The sequence below is a fragment of the Eulemur rufifrons genome, chromosome 10 (assembly GCF_041146395.1).
Source record: "Eulemur rufifrons isolate Redbay chromosome 10, OSU_ERuf_1, whole genome shotgun sequence".
NCBI classification, from domain to species: Eukaryota; Metazoa; Chordata; class Mammalia; order Primates; family Lemuridae; genus Eulemur; species Eulemur rufifrons.
Window position 1 is genome coordinate 33598971 of NC_090992.1, and position 22100 is coordinate 33621070.

General features: G+C 47.9%; 1 protein-coding gene across 9 annotated transcripts in view; it reads right to left on the reverse strand.

The window, feature by feature from the left end:
• Nucleotides 1-9606: 9606 nt before the first annotated feature.
• Nucleotides 9607-22100, reverse strand: part of PPARG (peroxisome proliferator activated receptor gamma) — a 129734-nt gene continuing 117240 nt past the window's right edge. For 8 of the 9 annotated variants that reach the window (XM_069483961.1, XM_069483964.1, XM_069483959.1 and 5 more), the window contains one exon: nucleotides 9607-10054. In XM_069483961.1, coding sequence (XP_069340062.1) covers nucleotides 9807-10054 — 248 coding nt within the window. In that variant the 3' untranslated portion in view covers nucleotides 9607-9806. The remainder of the gene's footprint in view (nucleotides 10055-22100) is intronic. The other variant, XM_069483963.1, reaches the window with a different exon arrangement.

Below are 22100 nucleotides of genomic sequence, written 5' to 3' on the forward strand. Positions count from 1 at the left end.
CATGGGGAGGAGGCCATGTGTGGAGGTCTCTAACCCTCGATTCCTGGAGGTCCTGGGCTCTGCCAGTTTGAAGGACAGTCACTGTACTTGACTTCAGAAGACCTGAGTGCAAAGCCCAGTTCTGTCACTCACTGGCCTCAGTATACACACCTGTGAAATGGACACAATACTATTTATCTCAGATGGCTGCTGTGTAGGAGAAATGAGATGATGTACATCTTTGCCCACGGAAGGTCTTAAGAACTGGTAGTTGAAGTAGAATCCTATTTCTCCAACGGCCCCCAACACATGCTCAGTAAATATTTAGGGAACTGACGGATGAAAAGACAACAGAGACAGTCAGGCCTCCTGTTGACCTCAGTGGGAAAATGGGGCTTGGAGAGTCAGAATGATTTGCTTCCTGCTTCCTGCTTAAAATCTTCCATGGCTCTCACTCCCCCTAGGATGAAGCCCAACCCCCACAGCCCATTAGTATAGATCTCCACCCGAACTGGGTTCCAGTCTACAGTTCCAGCCATTTCTCCTCCCCCCCACACCCTTGGGCTCCAGCCACACCCAAACACCCATCCTTGCCTTTGCACACGAGCCCTTTGCCTGGAAGTTCTTCCTTTTCTCCCTGGACAAGCTTATAAAACCTCTCAGTCCATCTCAAATGTCACCTCCTCTGAGAAGCCTTCCCCCTTACCTCCCTGGGGCAGAGTTAAACCTCTTCCCCACTTTTGTGGCAACAGAAACCACAGAGCTCAGATTATCTGGGAAATTTAAAATAACATCTTTTGATGTCAGAGCACAAGTGTGGTTTGGGGCTGGGGGAGCTCGGCTGTCTTCTGCAGTCACGGTGGGCACAGCCCCCAGCCCGGCGTCGCGCGGCAGGTGGTGCCGAGTGCTCTGCTGCTCCGTCTCGTCCGTGCCTCACGGGACTCCACGAGGCAGGTGTGAGCGCGCCCAATTGCCAGGGAGGGAACCGAGCAAGGTCGGGCGGCTTGCTCAAGGTCTCGCGGCTGGGAGGTGGCTGCGTGGGCGTGTGAACCCACCTGCCTGCCTCGGAGCCCCTCCCTTCCCGGCACTTCCAGGCGCGTCATCGTGGCCGGCTCATGTGTGTGTCTCCTCTGTGAGTGTGAGTTCCTTGGTGGCATGAGTTGTGCCAGGCTTATCTGTGGATGCTCAGAGCATGGAGACAGCTGGGGACAGTGAGCGTTTGCTGACATGGAGCTCAAATCTTTTCCTCCTCACCTCTCTCAGGCTGAGTGTGGGTGACCGTTTGTCCCTTTGGAGGCTCTCCCCTGGGCTCCATCTTGCCAGATCTCCTTTGTATCAATCACGCAGGGAACAGGGTCATGGAGGTCAAAGTTTGACCAGTAGCTGGGTGGTGTTGGGCGAGTAACTTCTTTCCCTGAAGGATGATAGGTCTTGTGCTTCTCAAAGTGGGGTACACAGCCCTCTCTTAGGGGTACTGAAGCCATAGAAAAAACGTAGCCTCCACCAGAGGAGTCTCTTCCTTCTTGAAGTTTTTGGGGTATTAGAAAGAAATGAAGTAATTTAACTTCTAAGTGATATTTTACATATTAATTTTAAATTTAGGGCTGGGCACAGTGGCTCATGCCTGTAATCCCAAAACTGCTGGATGCCAAAGTGGGGGGATCTCTTGAGGCCAAGAGTTCAAGATCGGGGTGATATAACGAGACCCCATCTCTACAAAAAATAAAAAATTATCTGGGTGTGACGGTGTGCACCTGTAGTCCCAGCTACTCAGGAAGCTGAGGTGGGGGGATTGCTTGAACCCAGGAGTTCTAGGGTGCAGTGAGCTGTGATCGCACCACTGCACTCCAGCCCGGGCAGCAGAAGGAGATCTTGTCTCTAATGAAAAAAGTAAAATGCAATTTAAAAAGATATCAATATTATTAATATTAAATATATACCATTATTATTAAACATATACATGTACACGTAAGCAAACCACAAAGCTTACGTTAACTTTTATAGCAGAATGAAACCCGCATGGGTTCCCTTCCTCAGGTCTCCAGGGAACATGACGGAAACATGCAGGGAACACCCAGCAGGACAGCGCCTGGTTCCCAGCTACTGGCCCCCGGCTAGGGGTGGAAGGAGATGCTGAAGGAGTCACCCCTTCCCTGCCTTCTTTCTGTCCTGGTTTCCAGGTCTTCGCGGCAGCGGGTCTGACGGCAGCTGTGCAAGTGGAACGAGCCGCGGCTCCACAGCGAGGAGCAGAGTTGGAACCCAGAACGCAGTTCGGGCTCTGTGCTCCCAGACTTAAGTTTCTCTGTCTCCTGCTCCGAACGAGGGGCCTAACAGTACATCCGCTGTGTGGAATATTCTGTTTGCCCCTGCAGACCCCCCACCAGGCTGTGTGTCCCGGGAGGCTGGATCGCAGGGATGGTATCCCTTGGGTCTTTTGTCTCTGGCTTCCGGTTGGACTGGGGCCACGGGAGACTTGGACAGGAGGCTGAGAGGAGGAGGGGGACAGGGTGCCTGTCCCCCAGCTTCCTCTCTGCCATGCTGGAGGGGTTGGCCTCCTCGGGGCTCAGGCTGCCACTGCTGCCGGGGGCTCTCCGGGCCTCCAGTCACCGTTTCCTCCCCTTGCCCCCTCAGTGTCTGGGGCGGGGGGTTAGTGGCCAGCCTTGGGCTGCCTCACCAGCCTTTGCCGTTTGCCCTTAACCCTCCCACGGCTTGGTACATGGTCTCTGCACCACATGCTCTTCCGCTGTCCCTGCTGCTGGGAGCCGGACCCACGCTCTGCCTCACTGGGCTCACGGAAGGGTTAACCGGATGGAAAGCGGTTTATAAGTAACGCCTGTACTTGGTGTTTGAGAGGGATAATACTCTCGTTTGGGCCAGAGGGGGAGATGGCTGAGAGGCAGCCCTGGCTAGAATCTTGCCAGTAGGAGGCAGCTCCTAAAACTGTCCTCCTTCACCAATGGCCCCCACCCCGCAGCCCCGGGAGGCCTGGCTGGGGCGAGGCTTTTCCAGGGCACATTTCCCACTGCTGTGGCAGCAGCGGCAGCATCGTCGAGAACATGCCGGCTCCTCGGAGGCCTTCCTGGCTCCATCCCATCTGGCAGGCGCGAGCGGCCAGGGACCCCGGGCCAGGAGCTGCCAACCCGCTGACTCAGCACAACGCCCCTCTCTCAGCAGCGTGGCTTTGGGTGGGAACCAGCCAGCCATCCGGTGTCCCTCCCCTCCCCCTGGAGGCTGCTAGTCCTCTGGCTGGACCAGCCCCAGGTCTTTAATGAGTGCTGGCTGTTGCCTGGTCCAGGCCTCGGTTGCTCGGAGGGGAGAACACAGGCCTCCGACGGCCAGCCAGAGAAAACGCTGTCCTCCTGCCCGCCTCCCCGAGAGGCCCCCAGGGTCTTGGGATGTCAGAGCTGGAAGGGCAGAACGGCCCTCTGACTGTGCAGATGGGGAAACTGAGGCTCAGAGAAAGTGATTTCCCAAGGCCCACGGCAAACCACTCTCAGAACCGGGGCCAACATTGGACAATTCCTCACGCTGGAGAGCCTCCCCCTCCCTGGTGAAGGATGCTGGTCACCAGTGCCCCTTGGGCAGGATGAGCTTCTAGCAAATCCTGTGAGGTTGGAGGTACTTGTTCTTAGAAGATTTTAGTTGTTTATGGGGCTCTAGGCATTTCTTCTATATACGACCTCTGATTCTCAAACCAACCCTGTAAGGCAGGAATTGGGACCTTCATGAACCAGATGAAGAAGCTGAGGCCCAGAGACAGGAAGCATCTTGCCTAAGGTTGCAGATAGTAAGTGGCAAAAGCAAAATTCAAACTTAAGTCTTTCGTGCTGGAAGCTTGTGCCCTGCCAACTAGGCAACACTGTCTTTGGTTCCTGCCCAGACAGCTTAGCACACTAGGGAAGGGCCCTAGCCAGCTGGCCTCAGGAAGCCTGAGGTCTAGCCTCGGCCCTGCCTCTCTGTTTTGTAGAAACGTATGGTAGCTCCTTCATCTCTCTGGACCTAACTTTCTTATTTGCAAATAGTGGATAGTGGGGATCAGGCCTGCTCTGCTTCCTTCATTTGATTTTGTTCTTTCAGACAGGGTCTTGCTCTGTTGCCTGGGCTACAGTGCAGTGGCATCATCATAGCTCACTGCAACCTCAAACTCCTGGGCTCAAGTGACCCTCCTGCCTCAGCCTTCCAAGTAGCTGGCACTAGAGGCATGTGCCACCATGCCGCCTGGCTAATTTTTATATTTTTTGTAGAAACAGGGTCTCACTGTGTTGCTCAAGCTGGTCTCAAAGTCCTGGCCTCAGCGATCCTTCTACCTCCGCCTCCCAAAATGCTAGGATTACAGGCATGAGCCACTGCATCTGGCCACATTTGATAATCTATAAGACATGCAGTGTAGGTACTACTATTCCCACTTTACAGATAGGGAAACTGAGACCCATTCCTTTATTCATGATTAATAAATTAGATGAATTTGCTGAGGGAGTTCTATAAGCCACGTACAATGTCCCCAGAGAGGAGAGTTCACACACATAGGAAGTGGCAGAGCTAAGTCTCAAATGGACAGTGGAGACTCTGTACACACTGTATGGCTTCCAGCACTGTGGAAAGGGGATCACAGTTTTCCAACTCTCGCAGGAAGCCACTTGGATCCTCCTTGAGACCAGCCGTGGCACTAAACAGATCTCAGAAATGACACTCCCCTGGGAACTTTTGGCCTGGAACATATTTACAAAACTCCAGAGGGGACAAAAATATCCCAACCCACTCCCTACAGACTCAAATTAGCAATTTTCTTATTCTTTATAACCCCTCTGGAAATTCAAACTATGTAATATTGGTCTAAAATTAGGAGCATAAGTCACAAGAGAAAAGTCTCACTACTTTAGGAGAAAATGTTTTCGTAGCCTCATCCTGAGTATTTATTTGTTCTAAATCAGAACATAGCAGTTGTCTTTGAAATTTTTCTTTTTTCCTAATACTTATGGATTCGGGGCAAAATCTTTTGAGAGAATCTCTACTGCCGCATGTCAAAATTCAACCCCTTTACCTAGCTTTGAGCTTAGAGGATAATCAGGTAGGATCCAGAGCACTTAAACAGGGCGAGCTTGTGTCTCGGGCCCAGGACGTCTCCTCACACAAAGGGCACTTTAATAGCAACAGCAACGATGTTCTCTGCAGCCGACACTTCCTGACTGGCTAAGATGCGCCAAGAACCTGTGCGAAGTCCTTTATGGCCATCGTTACATTTAATCCTCACAATAACCCCATAAACTGGGTATTGTTATCCCATTTTACATATGACGGCAATTAAAGCCTAAAGAGATTAAGAGATTGGCCAAAGCTGTATGGTTATAGAACGAATAAGTTGTGGAGTTAGAATTTTAACCCAAAGCAGCGTAACTCTAAAGTCCACACCAGGAAGCTGTCTCCAGTGACAACTGCCATTTACTGAACACATGCCATGTGCTAGATACGGTCCTAAGCACTTTATATAGTAGTCTCTTAGTCTCCGCAGTAATTCCTCCCAGAGCTTTGGTCCATTCTTCTCCCTCGCTCCCGCAGCAGGTGCTCATACTAGCTTGGAGTCTGTCGCACCCTTGGAGGTCCTCGTTAACCTGCTTGTCCCTGGAGGTGCTGTTAGTGTTGCCGAGCACACCCATGTGATCTAAAGCACCTTTGAATCAACCGACTCTAGCGGACTCCTAGGACTTTGGGCATGTTACTTAACTTCTTTGATCCTCAGAGTCCTCATCTATTAAATAAGTCTGTTGGCTCCTCTGAACTCAAATTTTCTAGAATTTTATGACACATGCAGGCCCTTTCTGGAAATGGGATGTAGGAGAGGCAGGTTTTGATACATGGGAATAAAAATGACCGTGAGATCTTCATGAACCAGGTGAAGAAGCCCAGGCAAAGTTCCTCAAAGCAGAGGACCTCTGTAGGTTAGGGGGATATCTGAGGCATGGTAGGGAATGGATCCCGGAGTGTCCCTAAGCTGTCTATGATTGGGCCAAGAGACTGTGACCGATTGCAGGGGGAGGTGGCCAGAGCCCCTGGGGTGCAGGAACTAGCATGTGGTAAGTGTGACCCCAGGGACAGAGCCAGGCCTAGGGTGGAAATCAGCAAGGGGCTTAGAAGGGAGAGAGCCTCTGTCCCCACGGGGAGTTGTTTTGGGGGCTGGACAACCGTTAGAAGCATTGCAGAGGGGATTGCTACTTTTGGGAGTGTTGACTTTTGGAAAGCTGACTTTCCAAATTGCAAATTTGATCACGTCCCTCGTCTGTGTGGCAGCACCCTGGAGCCCAGCTGCCTAGAATACAGCCCAAGAGCGCTCCTTCCCACGGAGGACGCGCTTGCTGTGCTCTGAGCCCCTCAGCTGTGGCAGCCGTGCCCACCCTCTTGCCATCTGCTGAGCGCAAGGAGTACGTTTACACTCCTGCGCCCACCCACATCCTCTGCGAATCCTTTTTCGCATTTCTAGGCAGTTGTCACTTCTGCTGAGCTGTGATTGGTGATTCATCCACAGACCGTGCCCCTCGAGCGAGCAGGGCCTCGTTGCGCTCACCTGTGTGTCCCGGCAGACGTGGCCGGCGTGTGGCTGAGCATGTATGTAATGACTGTGGTAGGAGTGTGGCGGGACTCTATGGTGACGGGTGGTTTTCCGAACCCCAAGACCTGCCACTTCATGTCACTCAGTAAGCACCAGATGGAGGGCACACCACGAACAGGCACACGGTGAGGGCTGGGGACACGCAAATGATAATGGAGCAAACGATGCACAGAGACAGCCCCGAGCCGGCCAAGAACCGGGATGGGGTGGGGACGAGGCTACCTACTGACCAAGAGGTGTCTTGGTCCTTCTGTGTCCTAACCCCAAACCGTCCCAGTGTGTGGCGGAAGAGGAATGGGAAAACAACAGGGTGGTCATGGTGGATGTGAATGTCGGTTCTTTCAGGATTTAGAATTAGGAGCCCCCGTCCCAAGTCCCCAGGAGGCGTTTCCAAGGGAACGGGTATCTGGGGCCAGTTTCCAACACCCCCCCCACCCCTTTTAGCAGCACCACAGTCAGTAGCAGGTATCAAGCAAGGCAGGGCCCGCCCACAAAAGGATTTCCTTCCATAGCCTTGACGCCAAGAAAAAGTCTTCAGAATCCAGCAGGAACTAAGAAACCTACCACAGACACCTAATTCCCCCTTGCGTCTCTTGTCCTTGGTGGAGCTGATGGAGCTGTCCTGGTTTCGGTCCCCAAGCCTGCCACTGCGGCTGTGCTGTGTGACACCAGCGGGCACCGCCGCCTCTCTCAAGGCCCCCGGTCTCCTCACTCTGCACCCGAATTTTAAAAAAAGAAACCAGAAACTCAGGAGGGCCCAGCTTTCGACTGTGGGTGGAGACACGGGGTCTGCAGCCCTGGCTCCCACATGCCCCGTCGTCCTGGCTCCACACACGGCAGATTCGGAGCAGGGAGCCCATTCCAGGGAGGTGCGGGGGCAGGGCTCTTGTGGGAGCCTGGAAACCCTTTTTTGACTCTTGACCAAAGTTAATTTTCTTCCTATTTTTATTAACACAAATCCCTAAGTGTGTTTGTGTCCAGAGAAAGTCCTATGAATAACTGATGATGCATTTGTTGATTAACTTGTGAATCATCCTGGGGAGAGAGAGCCGGAAAAAGCAGCAGGAACTTTGGAGGCTGAATATAATGTGTCGTAAAATATTTAGCAAATGGTCATCCAAGCCACAGGGAAAAAGTCAGAGACATGAGAATTTGCAAGCTGCCAGGATTTAAAAGCTATTTAATGCTAAGCACCAGTGCCAAAGAGCCGAGAGCTTCTCTCTCCCTCCCTCCACTGGCAACAGCAGCTCCGATAACCTGGAAAGGCCGGGACGGCCGGAGCGCTGGTGGGAGCTGAGATCAGGCCGGAGCTGAAAGGCTTTCAGTTTGCGAAAGCTCGTCACCCAGGGATCTCCTCGGAGGTGGGCTCTGTACCTCGTCCACGGCTCGCTCGTTCTCTGTCAAGATCTCCTTGGCTGTAAACTCTCCGCACGGGACAAACAGCACGAAGACTCTAGTCAGTCATCTGGATGTTTCAAAACATCCTGGTGTTTGGCATCAAGGAACAAAGAAAGAGCCATATGACTGACTGAATTTGTCATTTTCTTTCCCAATGTTTTGATGTCACTTAGACAACGGCTTCAGTCTTTGGTCCCACAGTGACTTGGCTGTATTTGTCATTCTAAGGGTTTGAGCTCAGAGGTTGTTTCTCCTAAAGGGTTGGGGATCCCACATTTTTAGGGCTGGGGTCAGGACTCACTTCTACAACCTGATTCTTTGGAGATACGTTTATTTTTAAGTCAACGATGGGAAGATCTTTCTTAATATTTTGGCTTGAAAGCCTCAAATCTAAAGTTATGTCCTCCTGAGTGTAAATACATATCATAAGCAAAATAAACAAAAGGAGAAGGGGCAGGGATATAATTTAGGTCAGTGGAAATAACCAGCCCAGACAACAGAGGCCTCAAGATACTTTGGTTGTAAATGTTCTTTGGAGTCATAGCATGATGACCTCATGAGTAGCCAATGAAAGCGAATTTGGTGGCTTTAACCAACTAACCTACTAATTGTGCCAAGAAGGTCCCTGCCTTGAGGGAACTTAGACTATTTGCTGGGGAGGCGAGCATTACATAAATGATACGGATAATTAGCCTTTGAGTTCAGGAAAGTAAGGGATCTGGGGGCAGAGGAGTCCCAAGGATGACAGGAAGAACCGCAGCAGCATTGCTGCGCGTGGGTAGGAGCCAGAAAGTAGCTCTTCTCCTTCATTCTTTCTCATTCTTCTGTTGTTGTCGCTCCTGCTGTTTTGCTCTCCTCCAATGTCTTTTCTCCTACTCTCCCCGTCCCACTCCAGCACATCCTTGAGGCCCACTTTAGCGAATCTTCAGATGCATGCTCGACTATTCTGATTTTCACTCATCTTCACCTCCTTTGAAGTCTTACACACTTCGAGTCTGAACCATTCATCCAGCACAGGGTACCAGAATCTGCTTGAAGAAAGATTAATCTTTTCTCCTCCATTCAACTGTAAATTCTATTTGGCAGGTGCCAAAGCCTTAACACACGTCTGTGTTCACAGAGCTGCTACCCGCGCTCAGCGTGCAGCCCGCTGGCCGCGGCCGTGTGGGTTGCGCGGGCGTCCCGGCAGCAGGCTGCACCTTGGACAGGCCGCCGGCGGGGGTGGAAGTCTTGGTTAGGGCTGTGGAAGGCGGCTGAACTCCTGGCAGCCCAGGGACGCGCTGCCAAATGAGCACATCCAGGTTACAAAGCACACGCCTTGAGCAGTTTTCAGTCGGGAAGCTCCCCTTCCTTCTTAGTGGGGATCGTTAAATCAGCAGATGGAAGGCTCAGAAAAGTCGTAAATGGAGTGAAAAATAATTTACTGAGAATGAAAGTTTATCGGCAGTTCCATTCACATTTTAAAAAATGCCTACGAAGGAAAAAAGAAACAGGAAAGAAGGAAGGAAGGAAGGAAGGAAAAATGTAGGGAAGGAAGGGACTAAGAAGAAAATAAAAGGGAAACAGCCCTGGTGGTGCTGGGTGGGAAGAGGGGACGCAGCAGACTCAGTCTTGACTATCAGCAATTTCATAACGTGGTAATTTTTAATATTAAAAGTAAATTGTAAATGTATCTTTATAAACAATATGCATAAAATAGATCATATTCTAAAACCTTTTCTTTTTAAAATGCTTTTTCACAGTAAATTTCTTAGGTGTCAGATTTTCCCTCAAAATAATAGTGCAATTGGAGGCAGGGAAACACCGTCAGTGGGTCAGGACTCCGCTAATACAAGTCCTTGTAGATCTCCTGCAGGAGCGGGTGAAGACTCATGTCCGTCTCCGTCTTCTTTATCACCTGCAGTAGCTGCACGTGTTCCGTGACAATCTGTCTGAGGTCTGTCATTTTCTGGAGCAGCTTGGCGAAGAGCTGGGAGGACTCGGGGTGGTTCAGCTTGAGCTGGAGCTCCAGGGCTTGCAGCAGGTTGTCTTGTATGTCCTCGATGGGTTTCACATTCAGCAAACCTGGGCGGTCTGGGGAGCGGAAAGGGGAAATACAACAGGGGGTTCAGTCCTTTTCTTGCCATACCATGTTGCCTAAACCTTCACTTCCTTTTCTTGCCATACCATGTTGCCTAAACCTCCAACGTGGTAGTAAATCATGGTTGCAATATCAGGCATTCTTGTTTTATTCCTAACTTTGAAGGAAATGTTTTTAGTGGTTCTTCAGCAAGTATGATGTTTGCTATAGATGTTTGCCAGGGTATGTTTTATTTCTGGCTGTCCAAGAATTTCAGTTTTTAATTTGTTTTAGTCAGGAATGTTGTTGAATTTTATCAAATGCTTTAAAATTTTTCTATCTGAAGAGATAGGGTATCTAAAGAGACAGGGTTTCATCTTAACCTTAGTATTGTTAATTATATTAATAGATTTCCTTATACCCTTGCACTCATTTCTAATATTTTATTCAGGGTTTTTATATTTGTAGATGATATTAGCCCAGAGTTATTTTTGTGCCATTTTGTGCCTGTTCTGGTAATAAATGTTAACTAGCCTTATAGATGGAGTTGAGAGGTTTTCCTTCCGTGTCTATGTAGTGGTGATCTGTTCCTTGATGGTTTCTTAGAATCCACTTGCAGAACCATCTGAGCTTGGTGATAAATCTATCACTACCTTTAATTTTTCTTCCACAGCTTTTAATCTATTCAGGCTTTCTACTACTTACAAACTAAAATTTTAGTAATCTATATTGGAATAAAGTTGTATATGATATTGTCTTAGAATCTGAAATCTATTATTTTTATTTTTATTAATGCCCCTTAACTTAATGCTATTTGTGTATTCTCTCATTAAAAAATCCGATTGGTCAAAGGTTTCTCTATATTTTTGCTTTTTAAAAAGTATAGCTTTTGGTTTTAATCAACTCTTTAAAAATTGGGTTTTGTTTTTAATTTGTCTAATTCCTTCTTTTTCTTTAGGTTTACTTTCTTCTCTTTTTTAGGTTTTTGAGTTGAATGCTCAATTCATTTCGTCTTGGTGTTTCTTGTTTTCTAATAAATGCGTCTAAGGCTCTAAATTTTCCTGTTAAGTGCCAGTTTGGTTTCATCCCCTGGGCTTTGATAAACAGTACCCTCATAGTTCTTCTCTAGACAGCCTGTCTTACAATTTTGATTTCATTTTTAACCCAAGAGTTATATAGAAGCATGCTTTTAAATTTCCAAGTAGAAAGTTTGGGTTTGGTTTTTGTTTCCTATTTGCTAAGTTTGCTGCGTTGGGTTAGAATGTAGGTTTTCTCATTAGGGCTCAGCAGAGGCAACATTCAGGACACTCACTTGATCATCTTGGATTGATTTCAAATTTTAGCTCTTGAAAGCTATTTACTCTCTTTTAAAATCTTCAACTCTTTTCTCCTTCACTGTATGAGTTTTGCCTACCTTTTAGTATCCCTCATGACCTGGTCCTGGTCATACTCTAGCCTCAGTTTCTGGAATTATCCCTTTGCTCCGTATTGAGGCATACTGAGCTACTTCCGTACCAAGTTCCTCAAACATCCTAGGTTCGGTCAGGACTCTGAGCTTATGCAGATTCTGTTCCTCCTCCCCTTCCCTGCAACCATCTCACCGCCTTCACCATTCCTTTGAGATACAGCCTGTGACAGGATCCCGTCCTGGAATCCCCCCTGGACAATTACCTCTTCCTCTCCCCTGTTCCAATCACCTTTCTCTGGGCCGCCATGGCACCCTATAAACACTTCGGTTATTGCTGTACTAAGATTACATTCACTGAACGGTTATTCTTTCCCAAAGACTGTGCTAAGGGCCTTATACTCAATGTATCATTTAATCTCCACAATAACCCCGTGAGGACATACTTTATGGAGAGGGAATTACAGCTTAGAGAAGGGAGTTCAGTCTTGCCAAGACCTGCCACTTGCCAGTAAATGGCAGAGCTAATGTTTGGATCTCAGTCTGTCTGGTTCCAAGTGCTCTACTCTTAACCCCATTACCTGGTATTGTAAGTACCGATTTTCTTGTTTCTCCTCTCTCTAGGCCATGGGGTACCAGAGGGCAGAAACTATGCCCTGATGTCTCTGAACCACCAGTGGAAACACAGGAAGCACTTGGTTGACTGAGTTAATGAGTGAGAAGGTCGTTCGGCCAAGAGCCCTGGACCGACAAGTACGATCCTCCAGGCTGGCGAACAAGCCTAAAGGCAGAATCCCCAGGCGGTGGAGAAGTCTCCTGTACACGGTGTGTTCCTGCATCTAACGAACTCCAGGAACCTTTATCCACTGAGGCAAGGCTCAGGGGAACAATGTGAGACTCCAGAGTTGTCTCAGGGTGGGCTTTTCAGAAATGCAAACATTCTCCTAAATTAACTTTCATATGTATATTTTTTTGCCATTACAGAAGGACACTTGTCTTTGGTTTGATTTTTTTTTTTCTCCAACTCGTCTAACACATCCCATTAAACTGGGCTAAGTATCATTTTTTCTTTTTAAAATTTCAGCATTTAATTTTTGAATCATCAGCAAAAAATTTCGGATTCTGAGAAGGAAACAAATGATTTAGTCCTGGCCTAGAGAATCATGCCCCCGGAAGAGCTGTGCCTTTCTCACAGTTGCTATGTTGCAATGACAACCACTGATGCTTCAAGGAAAGCTGGATCCCAGATTGGTGCCTGTGGTTTAATGATTGCCCATCCGCCTTTTTAACAAATGTTTAAGATCTCAAAGGCCACGGGCAGTGTGAGTGCCTGTGTATCTGAGTGGCGGCAACTTGAGTAAGGACAGGTGTTCAGCGAGGCTCTCCCGGGGCTGAGACCACACTGCCGGTGTAGGACTGACTCTCTGCTCGCTAGGCACTGGCTCTGTGAGCCATTTTTCTTTCTTCTTCCTTTTGAGCAGCGTCAGTGGGGTAAAAACTGTGCTGAAGAGATGATATTAATCTACTAGGTCTCATTTTTCTAACAACCAAACCCTAAAATGCAACTGATCAGGCTTGCTGGAAACACTTGGCTTAGTGCAGTATAATGGAACTGGCCCCTCTAGGAACAGAGAAGGATCTGGTTTGGATTTTCAAACCCCTCTTTGGCACGTTATTCTTTATGATGTGATGGATGAAGTTTGGCTGAGGGGCTGAAACTCTGTGGCCATGGATTAAGTACATTTTCTGCAATGACAAGTTAGATCATTTACAGATCAGTCCCACTGTCCCCCTGACTGAGCCTCCGTGAAAGCACAATGGCTCAGGCAAGGAGGGCAGCAGAGGGGGAAAAGTTGCATATTCCACTTCTAGGGCTCTCCCTCACCAGCTCTGTGACCTTGGGCAAACTGATGAAGGTCACTAGGCTCAGTTTTCTCCTCTGTAAACTAAATGGATCAGACTAAATAGGTAATCTCTAAGACCCTAATTCAAAAGTTCTAAGACCTATTCTCATTTGTAATTTACTCTACTTAATTCGACTGGGGATATAAGCCCGAAAATCTAATTGAAAAGGTGTATTAACAGGCTTACACATTCAACTTAGAACACGTGGCTTATTTAAAAAACAAAAAAGCTTCCTTTGGTCTTTGGGTGTTTTTTGTTTGTTTGTTTTGTTTTTTGCTTTTTGTTGTTTTTTTGAGACAGGGTCTTGCTGTCTTGCCCTGGCTAGAGTGCGGTGGCATCATCACAGCTCACTACAACCTCAAACTCCTGTGCTCAAGGGTTCCTCCTGCCTCAGCCTCCCGAGTAGCAGGGATGACAGGCACGAGCCACCACACCTGGCTAATTTTTAAATTTTTTGTAGAAACAGAGTCTTGCTTTATTGCCCAAGTTGGTCTTGAACTCCTGGCCTCATTCCTTTGGTCTTAAGCAAGCCCTAAAGTCAAGGGGCAAAAGAGATTTTCCAGTGTTGTTCCCTATCCTCTACTCTCCAGCTACAAGGCCTCCCCTGCTCCCCTCTCCTTTCTTTCTACTTTCCTCTCCACGCATGCCCAGACCTTAACTGGGCTGGCTAGGTGCCACAGGTACGCCATCGAACTCTGTCCAAACACCCAGAGATGTCCCCTTCCCTCTCCACTCCCCATCAGCCCAGTGCCCTGAACGACATTCTTTTTAGAAGGTCCGTCTGAGATCCTCTTCCTGCACCTTGGTGCGGGTTGGAGTTGAGTTTGGAGGAGGGTCAGGGCCAAAGGCCCTCTTTGCTGGCCCGGGCTGCCTAGAAGGCGCTTTGGGGAAGTGTGTGTTGACTCACAGACTCCAGGACTTAGCTCTCAAGGAGGCTGGAGTTAATTATTGGTGCCTTACTCCCCGGGCTGCTAAGAATTGGGAAAGAAACCTTTCCGGTCTCCATCCACACAGTCCTGGAATTGATTAGAGAGCACTGGTGATTATGAGCAAATCCACAAATCTTCCATCTTATCCAGATCTGGTACTGTCAAGTGGAGAGCTTATCTCAAGCAGATTCAAAATCTCTGACCCTCTTGGGATCTGCCCACCTGGGCGAGGAGTTTCCCTAGCACAGATTTTCTCAGGAGGCACCTGAATTGGGAACCAGACAGCCACGGCCGAGTCTCCTAAGAAAAGGCAGAAAACCAGAAGCAGACTGTTTTGTCTTTGTTCTAGGAGCTGCTGTCATGGCTTTTCCCATCTTTCCCTACTGGCTCTCTGATGGGACTAATCTGAAACGGATTGTACCCAGGGCGTTCAGAACAAACAAGTCTGATTGCAGGGTAGCCGTAAACTGATCCACTGGCAACAAAAGACCTTAGTTCAGGTGTGGGGTGAAAACTGAAGGGGAGGTAGGGCTACTTAGGGAACTCAGCACTTTGCAAATTAACTTCTTTTTATGCTTCCTCTCTACTTTTCTTTATTACATTCTTCCCTAAATCAGAGATATGTCTAAGGAGCCGTCCATCTGGGGTATGAAGACTGGATTTGAGTGCTGTCTATCCTCCACTTTAGTTTCTATGTGCCTTTGGACAAATCATCTAATCTTTCTGGGTTTGGGCTTAATTTTTAAGACATCGATGACATTTTTTTCCCTAGCGTCATGGTGAGTGTGAAATAGGTAAAGAAACTTTACAGAATATTACAATTCTCTGTGTTTGTTCAAATAAAGGCTGTCTCTGCGGGGTTGGGATCAGGAGTGCAAGCAGGGGTGGGTGGCATACAAACAGGAAATGGAAGGTTTTTGAGTTGGTCTTGGTAGGAGCAGAAATTCAGGAGCGTAAGAAAGCAATTCCTGATGCAGACGTATTCGGGGGTTTGGGCAAGTTCTCATCTTGTAGTTGTTTTTCCTTTTTTTTTTTGAGACAGAGTCTCGCTTTGTCACCCTGGCTAGAGTGCAGTGGCATGATCATAGCTCACTGCAACCTCAACCTCCTGGGCTCAAGCGATCCCCCTGCCTCAGCCTCCTGAGTAGCTGGGACTACAAAACCTTCCACCACCATGCCCAGCTAATTTTTCTTTCTTTCTTTCTTTCTTTTTTTTTTTTTTTGAGACAGAGTCTCACTCTGTTGCCCGGGCTAGAGTGAGTGTCAGCTAATTTTTCTATTAATATTTTTAATAGAGACAGGGTCTCACTCTTGCTCAGGCTGATCTCAAATTCCTGAGCTCAAGGGATCCTCCCACCTCAGCCTTCCAGAGTGTTAGGATTACAGGCGTGAGCCACCGCGCCTGGCCTCATCCTGTGGTTGAATGCACATATGCAAGATGGTTTAAGAACAACAACAAAAAAGCCCTGGTGCCCAAATCCTCTACTTCCTTGAAGAAATGCTCCTAGGGATTCGGGGATACTTTTCTGATCTACCCACCAGAATCATGGTGGGCATTCAACAAAACTGTGAACTCAGCTAAGTAAACTCTGGGGTGGCCTATAGCAATTCCTTTCTTCCATCCTACCTGTAGGAAAAAAATCATTTGAGAAAGTTTCACATGTGTTCTCTTCATAGTTAAATTTGAACTGGAGCTTGATCTAGTGCAGGGATTCTCAATTTTGGCTACACATTGAAATCATCTGGGGAGATTAACAACAAAGTAATGCTTGGGACCCAGACCTGATTTACTTGGCCCAGGGTATGACTGTCAAGATTTTTAATAGCTCCCAGGTGATGCTGAAGTGCAGCCCAGGGAAAGCACTACTGGTTTAGTGAGAAGCAGTCGGTAACTTACCTTGGTCAAGTTCCTTAGCCTCCCTATACCTCCGTTTTCTCATTTAAAGGATGGAGCTGTAACGGTAACCTAACTCTCAGTGTTTAGAGGATAAAATGAGTAATGCACTGAAAGTGCTCAGAGCGGTGTCTGGTACATAATTAGTTAGTTGTTATTATTTTTGTTTGTGTTCCTTAAACTTCCCTCACCTTCCCTCCCACCTTTCTCTGTTTCTCTCATTTTCCTGGGTCCCTTCTATAGCTTTCCGATTCTTTTTCCCTTCTTCTCAGACTTTTTTTTTTTTTTCCCTCCCTTCCAGATGTTTTCCCCTTTCCACTCCTGGGACTGCACCTTGCTAGCAGGGCCAGCCGAAGTTAGAGGCCTGAGCAACGGGTGATTTTAGGAGCTGCTACCAGGGAAGGGGGCAGTAGAAAACAGATCCGGCAGATGCTTTCACCAACAGGTAAGATCACCTGCAGCCGGCACATTCTGCAGTGAACGCACATGTTGCCCGCAGAGTTCTCACTCTGAAGCGGGTTAACATTCTGACACTTCCCTGTTTAAACGATAGTTGTACAATTATAAATGCTTTATGTCTGATAATAAGATGTATGATTTAGCTGGGATGGGGGAGGAGGGCAATCACAACAATAAAACCAAACCCAGCCAATATTTTCTTTTCTTTTTTTTTTTTTGGCCCCGCCCCCCAATATTTTCTTTTATCTGCCCATTAAGTAGCTCATCTCAAACACTCAACTCCCACCTACAAAAAGCCAACTCCCAAGCCACAAAACAACACAAACCCATCCAGTGACAAGGTGGGTAACCCCTTCCTATTCGCGGTTCCAAGCTCTTTCACTTGACGGTACCTCCAGTGCAGTGGGCGTGCTCTGGTTTACCCCCAGGTCTCTCGGAATGGAAAGGGGACTTGAGATTTCTGTCCCACCCTTGGGAAGTCCTTGTGCCCCTTTCTCCCTGCGCCCTGGGGATAGGGCCCCTTTGTTGGTCTAGTCGTTCAAGGTCGCTCTATTTAAGTACAGCCAGGTGGCTTGCACCCCTCCTTTCTGTCAGGACCTGGGGAGCGGTCTGCAGGTCTTCCCACAGACGAGTGATGTAGATACATTTCGGCTCCCTCCTGTCCAAGAAGGGCTACGATCAGGGCTGGAAATGAGGGCTGGGGTGGGGGTGGGGTAGAGGAAAAAGGGCGGAGCAGAAATGCGAAGGAGAATGATCCTTTCCGAGTCCTTTCGGAGTCTGCCACCAACCTGACACACTCATGCCCTTAATCCACCCGGTGGCTGCGCCCTGTGGTGTTCTGGGTAGGAGAAAGAATAAAGAGGGAAGGAAAGGACGAGGGAGGATGAAGAACTCCGACTCTTCTTTACTCCCTCAACCTCTAGAAATGGCAACAACACACGAAAGGCAGTAGGCAAAATAAAAGCTGCTGAGTATTACTTCTCTGCACACTCCACTCCCCCAGTGTCCTCCTTTCCAGTGTCTTGGAGAAGAACCTGTGATCTCAAAACCTAGGCGTGATCTCTAAATATGACCAGAGGTCCCCAGGAATTCTGGGAGGGTGGGAACCCACCAGTCAGTCCTGCCTTGCCCTCTCTCCTGGGGGGCAGCAGGCTCCAGCATTCTCCCCTTACTTTGGGGACCCCCCCCCTTCCTCCAGTATCTCTGGTTTTGTTCTCAGTCCACAACTAATCACCTTAAAGGGAGAGCTGATAAAGGGATTAGCTGATATCTCCCTAGGGGTATTCATACTGTAATAAGGGATTTTAAGAACGACTATTGGAATTTCAAGCAATGTGACTGGCAGGATTGAGTGAAGCTACTTCAAATTATATCATGCAGGGGAAGAGGGAAAATTAGCATTTACTGTGTACTTAGCAGGTCGCAGGCATTGTGCCAGAGGCTTCGCATCCTGTCATTTCACTTGCTCACCGTACTGATAAGGACATTAAGGCTCCGGGAGGTAAATAATTGCCTGTAATCACACCTCTAGTAAGAGATGGAGTGGGGGTTTGTGAACTCCTGTCCCCGTGATTCCAGAGCTTTCCACTAGGCCATCCTGCCTCTTCTGCTCTACTTATCTGTGAAGCTGGTGAGGCCCTCAAAGAAGCGTCCTCTAGGACTGATTCCTCCACCACCTGCGTTTGGCCTCTCTGCAAGGAGCCGCTAGAAGCGGCGCTCGGTTTCACTCTTCCTCACTCGCAGATGGTCTGTCTGAAGGTCTCCGTGAGTTGTGCCAGTCTGGAAAGCTGCCTGGGGTCACCCAGAGTTTAAACACACAGTGTGAGCGCCCAAAATGATAAAGTGCTCCAAATAGCAGCCCACTGACTGACTGAAGCTTTTCCAAGACCGCCGGTGTGGGGACAGAATGACTCAGCACTCCGGCTCGCGGGCTGCCTCTCGCCTAGGCACTCACTGCCACGGCCCCGGCCCCCCCAGCCTGGGCTGAGGAGGGGACTTTACTCCTAAAGCAGTCACAGATAAAGCCGCTTCTACAGTCTACAAACAACAAAAGCCTGAGCGCGTGTGTACGTACATAAAGTTTATCAGATGATTCTAGAATGTTTCATCTTCTCCCCATTACCCCATCCCCCGCCTCAGCTCTCTGGTTTTTAGACTTTGGGCACCAGTTGAGAACTCATAAATATACCTCATCCCTGTCAAACCAAGTCTCTGGGGTTATGAAAATAGTGAAATAATGGGACATTTCTAGATAACTCAAAGTGAGTCATTATTCAAAGCCATTCTGCCAACCAGTCATGGCAACATGGTGGGGGGGGGGTGGCCCTTTTAAGGGAGGAGACTCACAAACTATGTAGACACAGCACTGGTGCGCATTAAATATTTCTCCAATTAATACATAAGTGTTATTACTCTCAAACACGATACAGCCCAAGTTGGGGGTATGAACCATCAATTACACTCTCGGCTGTCCTGCTCAAGAGAAAGCAGATGTCCTCGTTTATCTGCAATACCACAAGAGGAATCAGAGAAACAACTGTCACCACACAGGCAGCAGCCTGAGTCTCGGCCAGAAACTCCGCCGTGGGCAAGGCAGCTAGATGTGCAGCTGGGGTGGGAGAGGCAGAAGAAAGTTGGCCTACTGTGGTTCACAGTATTTTTGATATCTAAGTGTTTAAATATTTTGGGCTTTGCCTCCCCCTCAGTTAACTGGGAAGGAAGATGCTCACAGACTAAGAGGGTGTGGAAGCCACTGGGCCACACACAATCAGAGCTCCCTCAGCTGGGGCTTCCTGTAAAGCCCAGGCCCATTCCGGCACTTACAGTCTGTCTTCTGCTCCAGAGAGACGATGATGCTCTCCATTTTTGAGCTGGGAATACTCTAAAAATTTTGAAGGGCAATTGAGGGACGGGGGACGAGATGGAACACTCCAAAACCAGTGTTCCTCAAACTCTGTGCCTGTGGAACACTTGTGCTCCGGGGGTTGGATTGAGGTGCTTTGCTATGACAGCTGAGGAAGTGTTATTTTGTGCGTTTCTGACAAATGAGAAGAAATGAAGGTACTGGATGGTATTTTAACAATTTAAAATTCCTCTCATGAATTTTTCTGCAACCACTTATCTATATTAGAACCTGAGATAAGATGGTATCTGATTAAGTAGAAATGTGTTTACTTAATTATTTAAAGTTTATCCTTTTGTGCAGAGTTCTGCAAACAGCACTATTATTTCCAGGTGCCCTGCTATCTGAACACATTTAAGAACCTGACCACCAGTCTTCGGCCTTATCACCAGGCACTAATCCTTCCCCAAGAAATTCTCAAAACTCAGGGTGCAATTCTGTTAGATGGGTTAAAACAGTGTCTTATGAAGGACTTTGAATATTAATAAGTCATATCTGAACTATAACCTGGAAATTCTTAGTTATAATATTTGGAGGCAGTATTGAAATAGGTAGTTTTTGATAACTGCCACAGAACTCCAAGTCCAAAGTAATTAATTGAGATGCTTCCACATCTCAATACACAAAAGGCAGTAGAGTCTAATGGTTGAGGGCACCAGTTTTAAAGTCTGAGAGACCTGGCTCTGAACCTTGGCCTCACCCATTAGTAGTCTGTGACCTGAAGCAATTGCTTAACCTATCTAAACTTCTGTTTTCTCCATCTGTAAAATGGGGGTAATAAAAGATCACGTAGAGCTGCAGGAAAGACGAGACAGAGATTGTGAATGTATATAAAGTGTCTAGTATGTATTCTGACATACAGTGAAGTATTCAACAAATGGTAGCTATTATTACTATTATTTCAGATTATAATTCATTCAATAAGCATTTATTGGGTAACTTATTCTGGGCCAGTGCTGTGCTTTGATTCTATGTTAGCAAATTAAAAAATCTTGGGTGGGCACAGTGGCTCATGCCTTTAATCCTAGCACTCTGGGAGGCTAAGGCATGAGGATCACTTGAGGTCAGGAGTTCAAGATCAGCCTGAGCAAGAGGGGAGACCCCGTCTCTACAAAAAATAGAAAAATTAGCCAGGTGTGGTGGTGCATGCCTGTAGCCTCAGCTACTTGAGAGGCTGGGGCAGGAGGATCGCTTGAGCCCAAGAGTTTAAGGTTGCAGTGAGCTATGGTGATGCCACTGCACTCTAGCCCGGACAACAGAGCAAGACCCTGTTTCAAAAAAAAATCTATCTATCTGGCCATGACCATTGGGTGAGCCACAGGGGTTTCAGGTTACTGACCTGGTAGAACTGGGTGTTATCCAACTGACACAGAATATATCAACTCTTCCTTGATATGCACATGTATAGTTATGAGAACAATCCCTCCTTCTACTCTTTTCTTCCTCCCACTCAACAGCACAAACATCCACAATCACCCAAGAACGCTGTCCAAAGCTGCTCCATACAGAAGGAGCAATGCTGGGCTTGCTGGAGAAAGGAGTGCTCTCCAAACGGTTTGCACCACCAAGCCAGACTCGAGAGGGCAAAGCAGGCGGCTGGATGGCTTGCCATCTGTGGCTGCTGCAGTGAGATTTGCAGCTTCTCTCTCATTAGGACAGCAGTGGCAACTTGCCTTAAAAAATATATTGTAAAGCCAGTGAGTTTCCTCCCCCATATCTTGGAAGTTTAGGAAGAACTGAAATGGATTCCAAACTGTTTTGAATTAACAAAAAGAGCTTTTGCCTGTTGCAGAGTTCCAGCTGGAACTCTCTTCAACTTTTCTTCACCAAGCAGCAAACACTTAAGGGGGCAAAATATCCACTAGGGCGTCCTGGGGCTTGTCAGCTTTGTTGAGATTTATGCTTGGCTTTGGTCACTGGGTAGGTTTTGGGAGTCTGCTGGAGTGGCTGGCATGATGCTGTGGCGCCAGTTGCAAACATGCCCTCGCTGGAGGCAGTTTTATTACTCTCGATGCCAACCAGCCTATCAGTAAGACTAGAAGGTGCAAGGGAAGCTACTACTTACCACGATCATCAAGGAAGCGCCTTTTCTGGCTGAGAGGTACGGGCATACCTTAGGGAATATGGTGAAGGGAAAGCAGGTTGCAGCCACCAGCTCAAAGTGAGTGCGCTGACCAGGTGGCAGAGGGGCAGGGTAACGGGTGGCAGTTAGGGAACATGGGTTTCAGTACTAGTTCCCCTGCACACTGGTTGTTTGATCTTAGACAAGCCGCTTAAGCCTATGACCCTTGCTTTTCTTTCTATGAAATAAGAATAAAAACACAAGAGCACGTCAGCATCTAAGGAGAGACTGTGCGTTAAAAAGGCCCACAGCACTGAACTTAGGTTCTCAAGTGTTGCTGTTCCTTATTAGTCTAATTCTTACCCTAAGCTCGGGGGGGCGGGGAGAAAAGGAGAGACAGAGGAGGAAAACTTAAGAAGAACTAGGTCATCTTTCTCAGCAAGTCTGAGAGCTGAGTGAATAGCAGAGATGCTGAGAACTGGGCAAATCTAAGCACCAAATCAA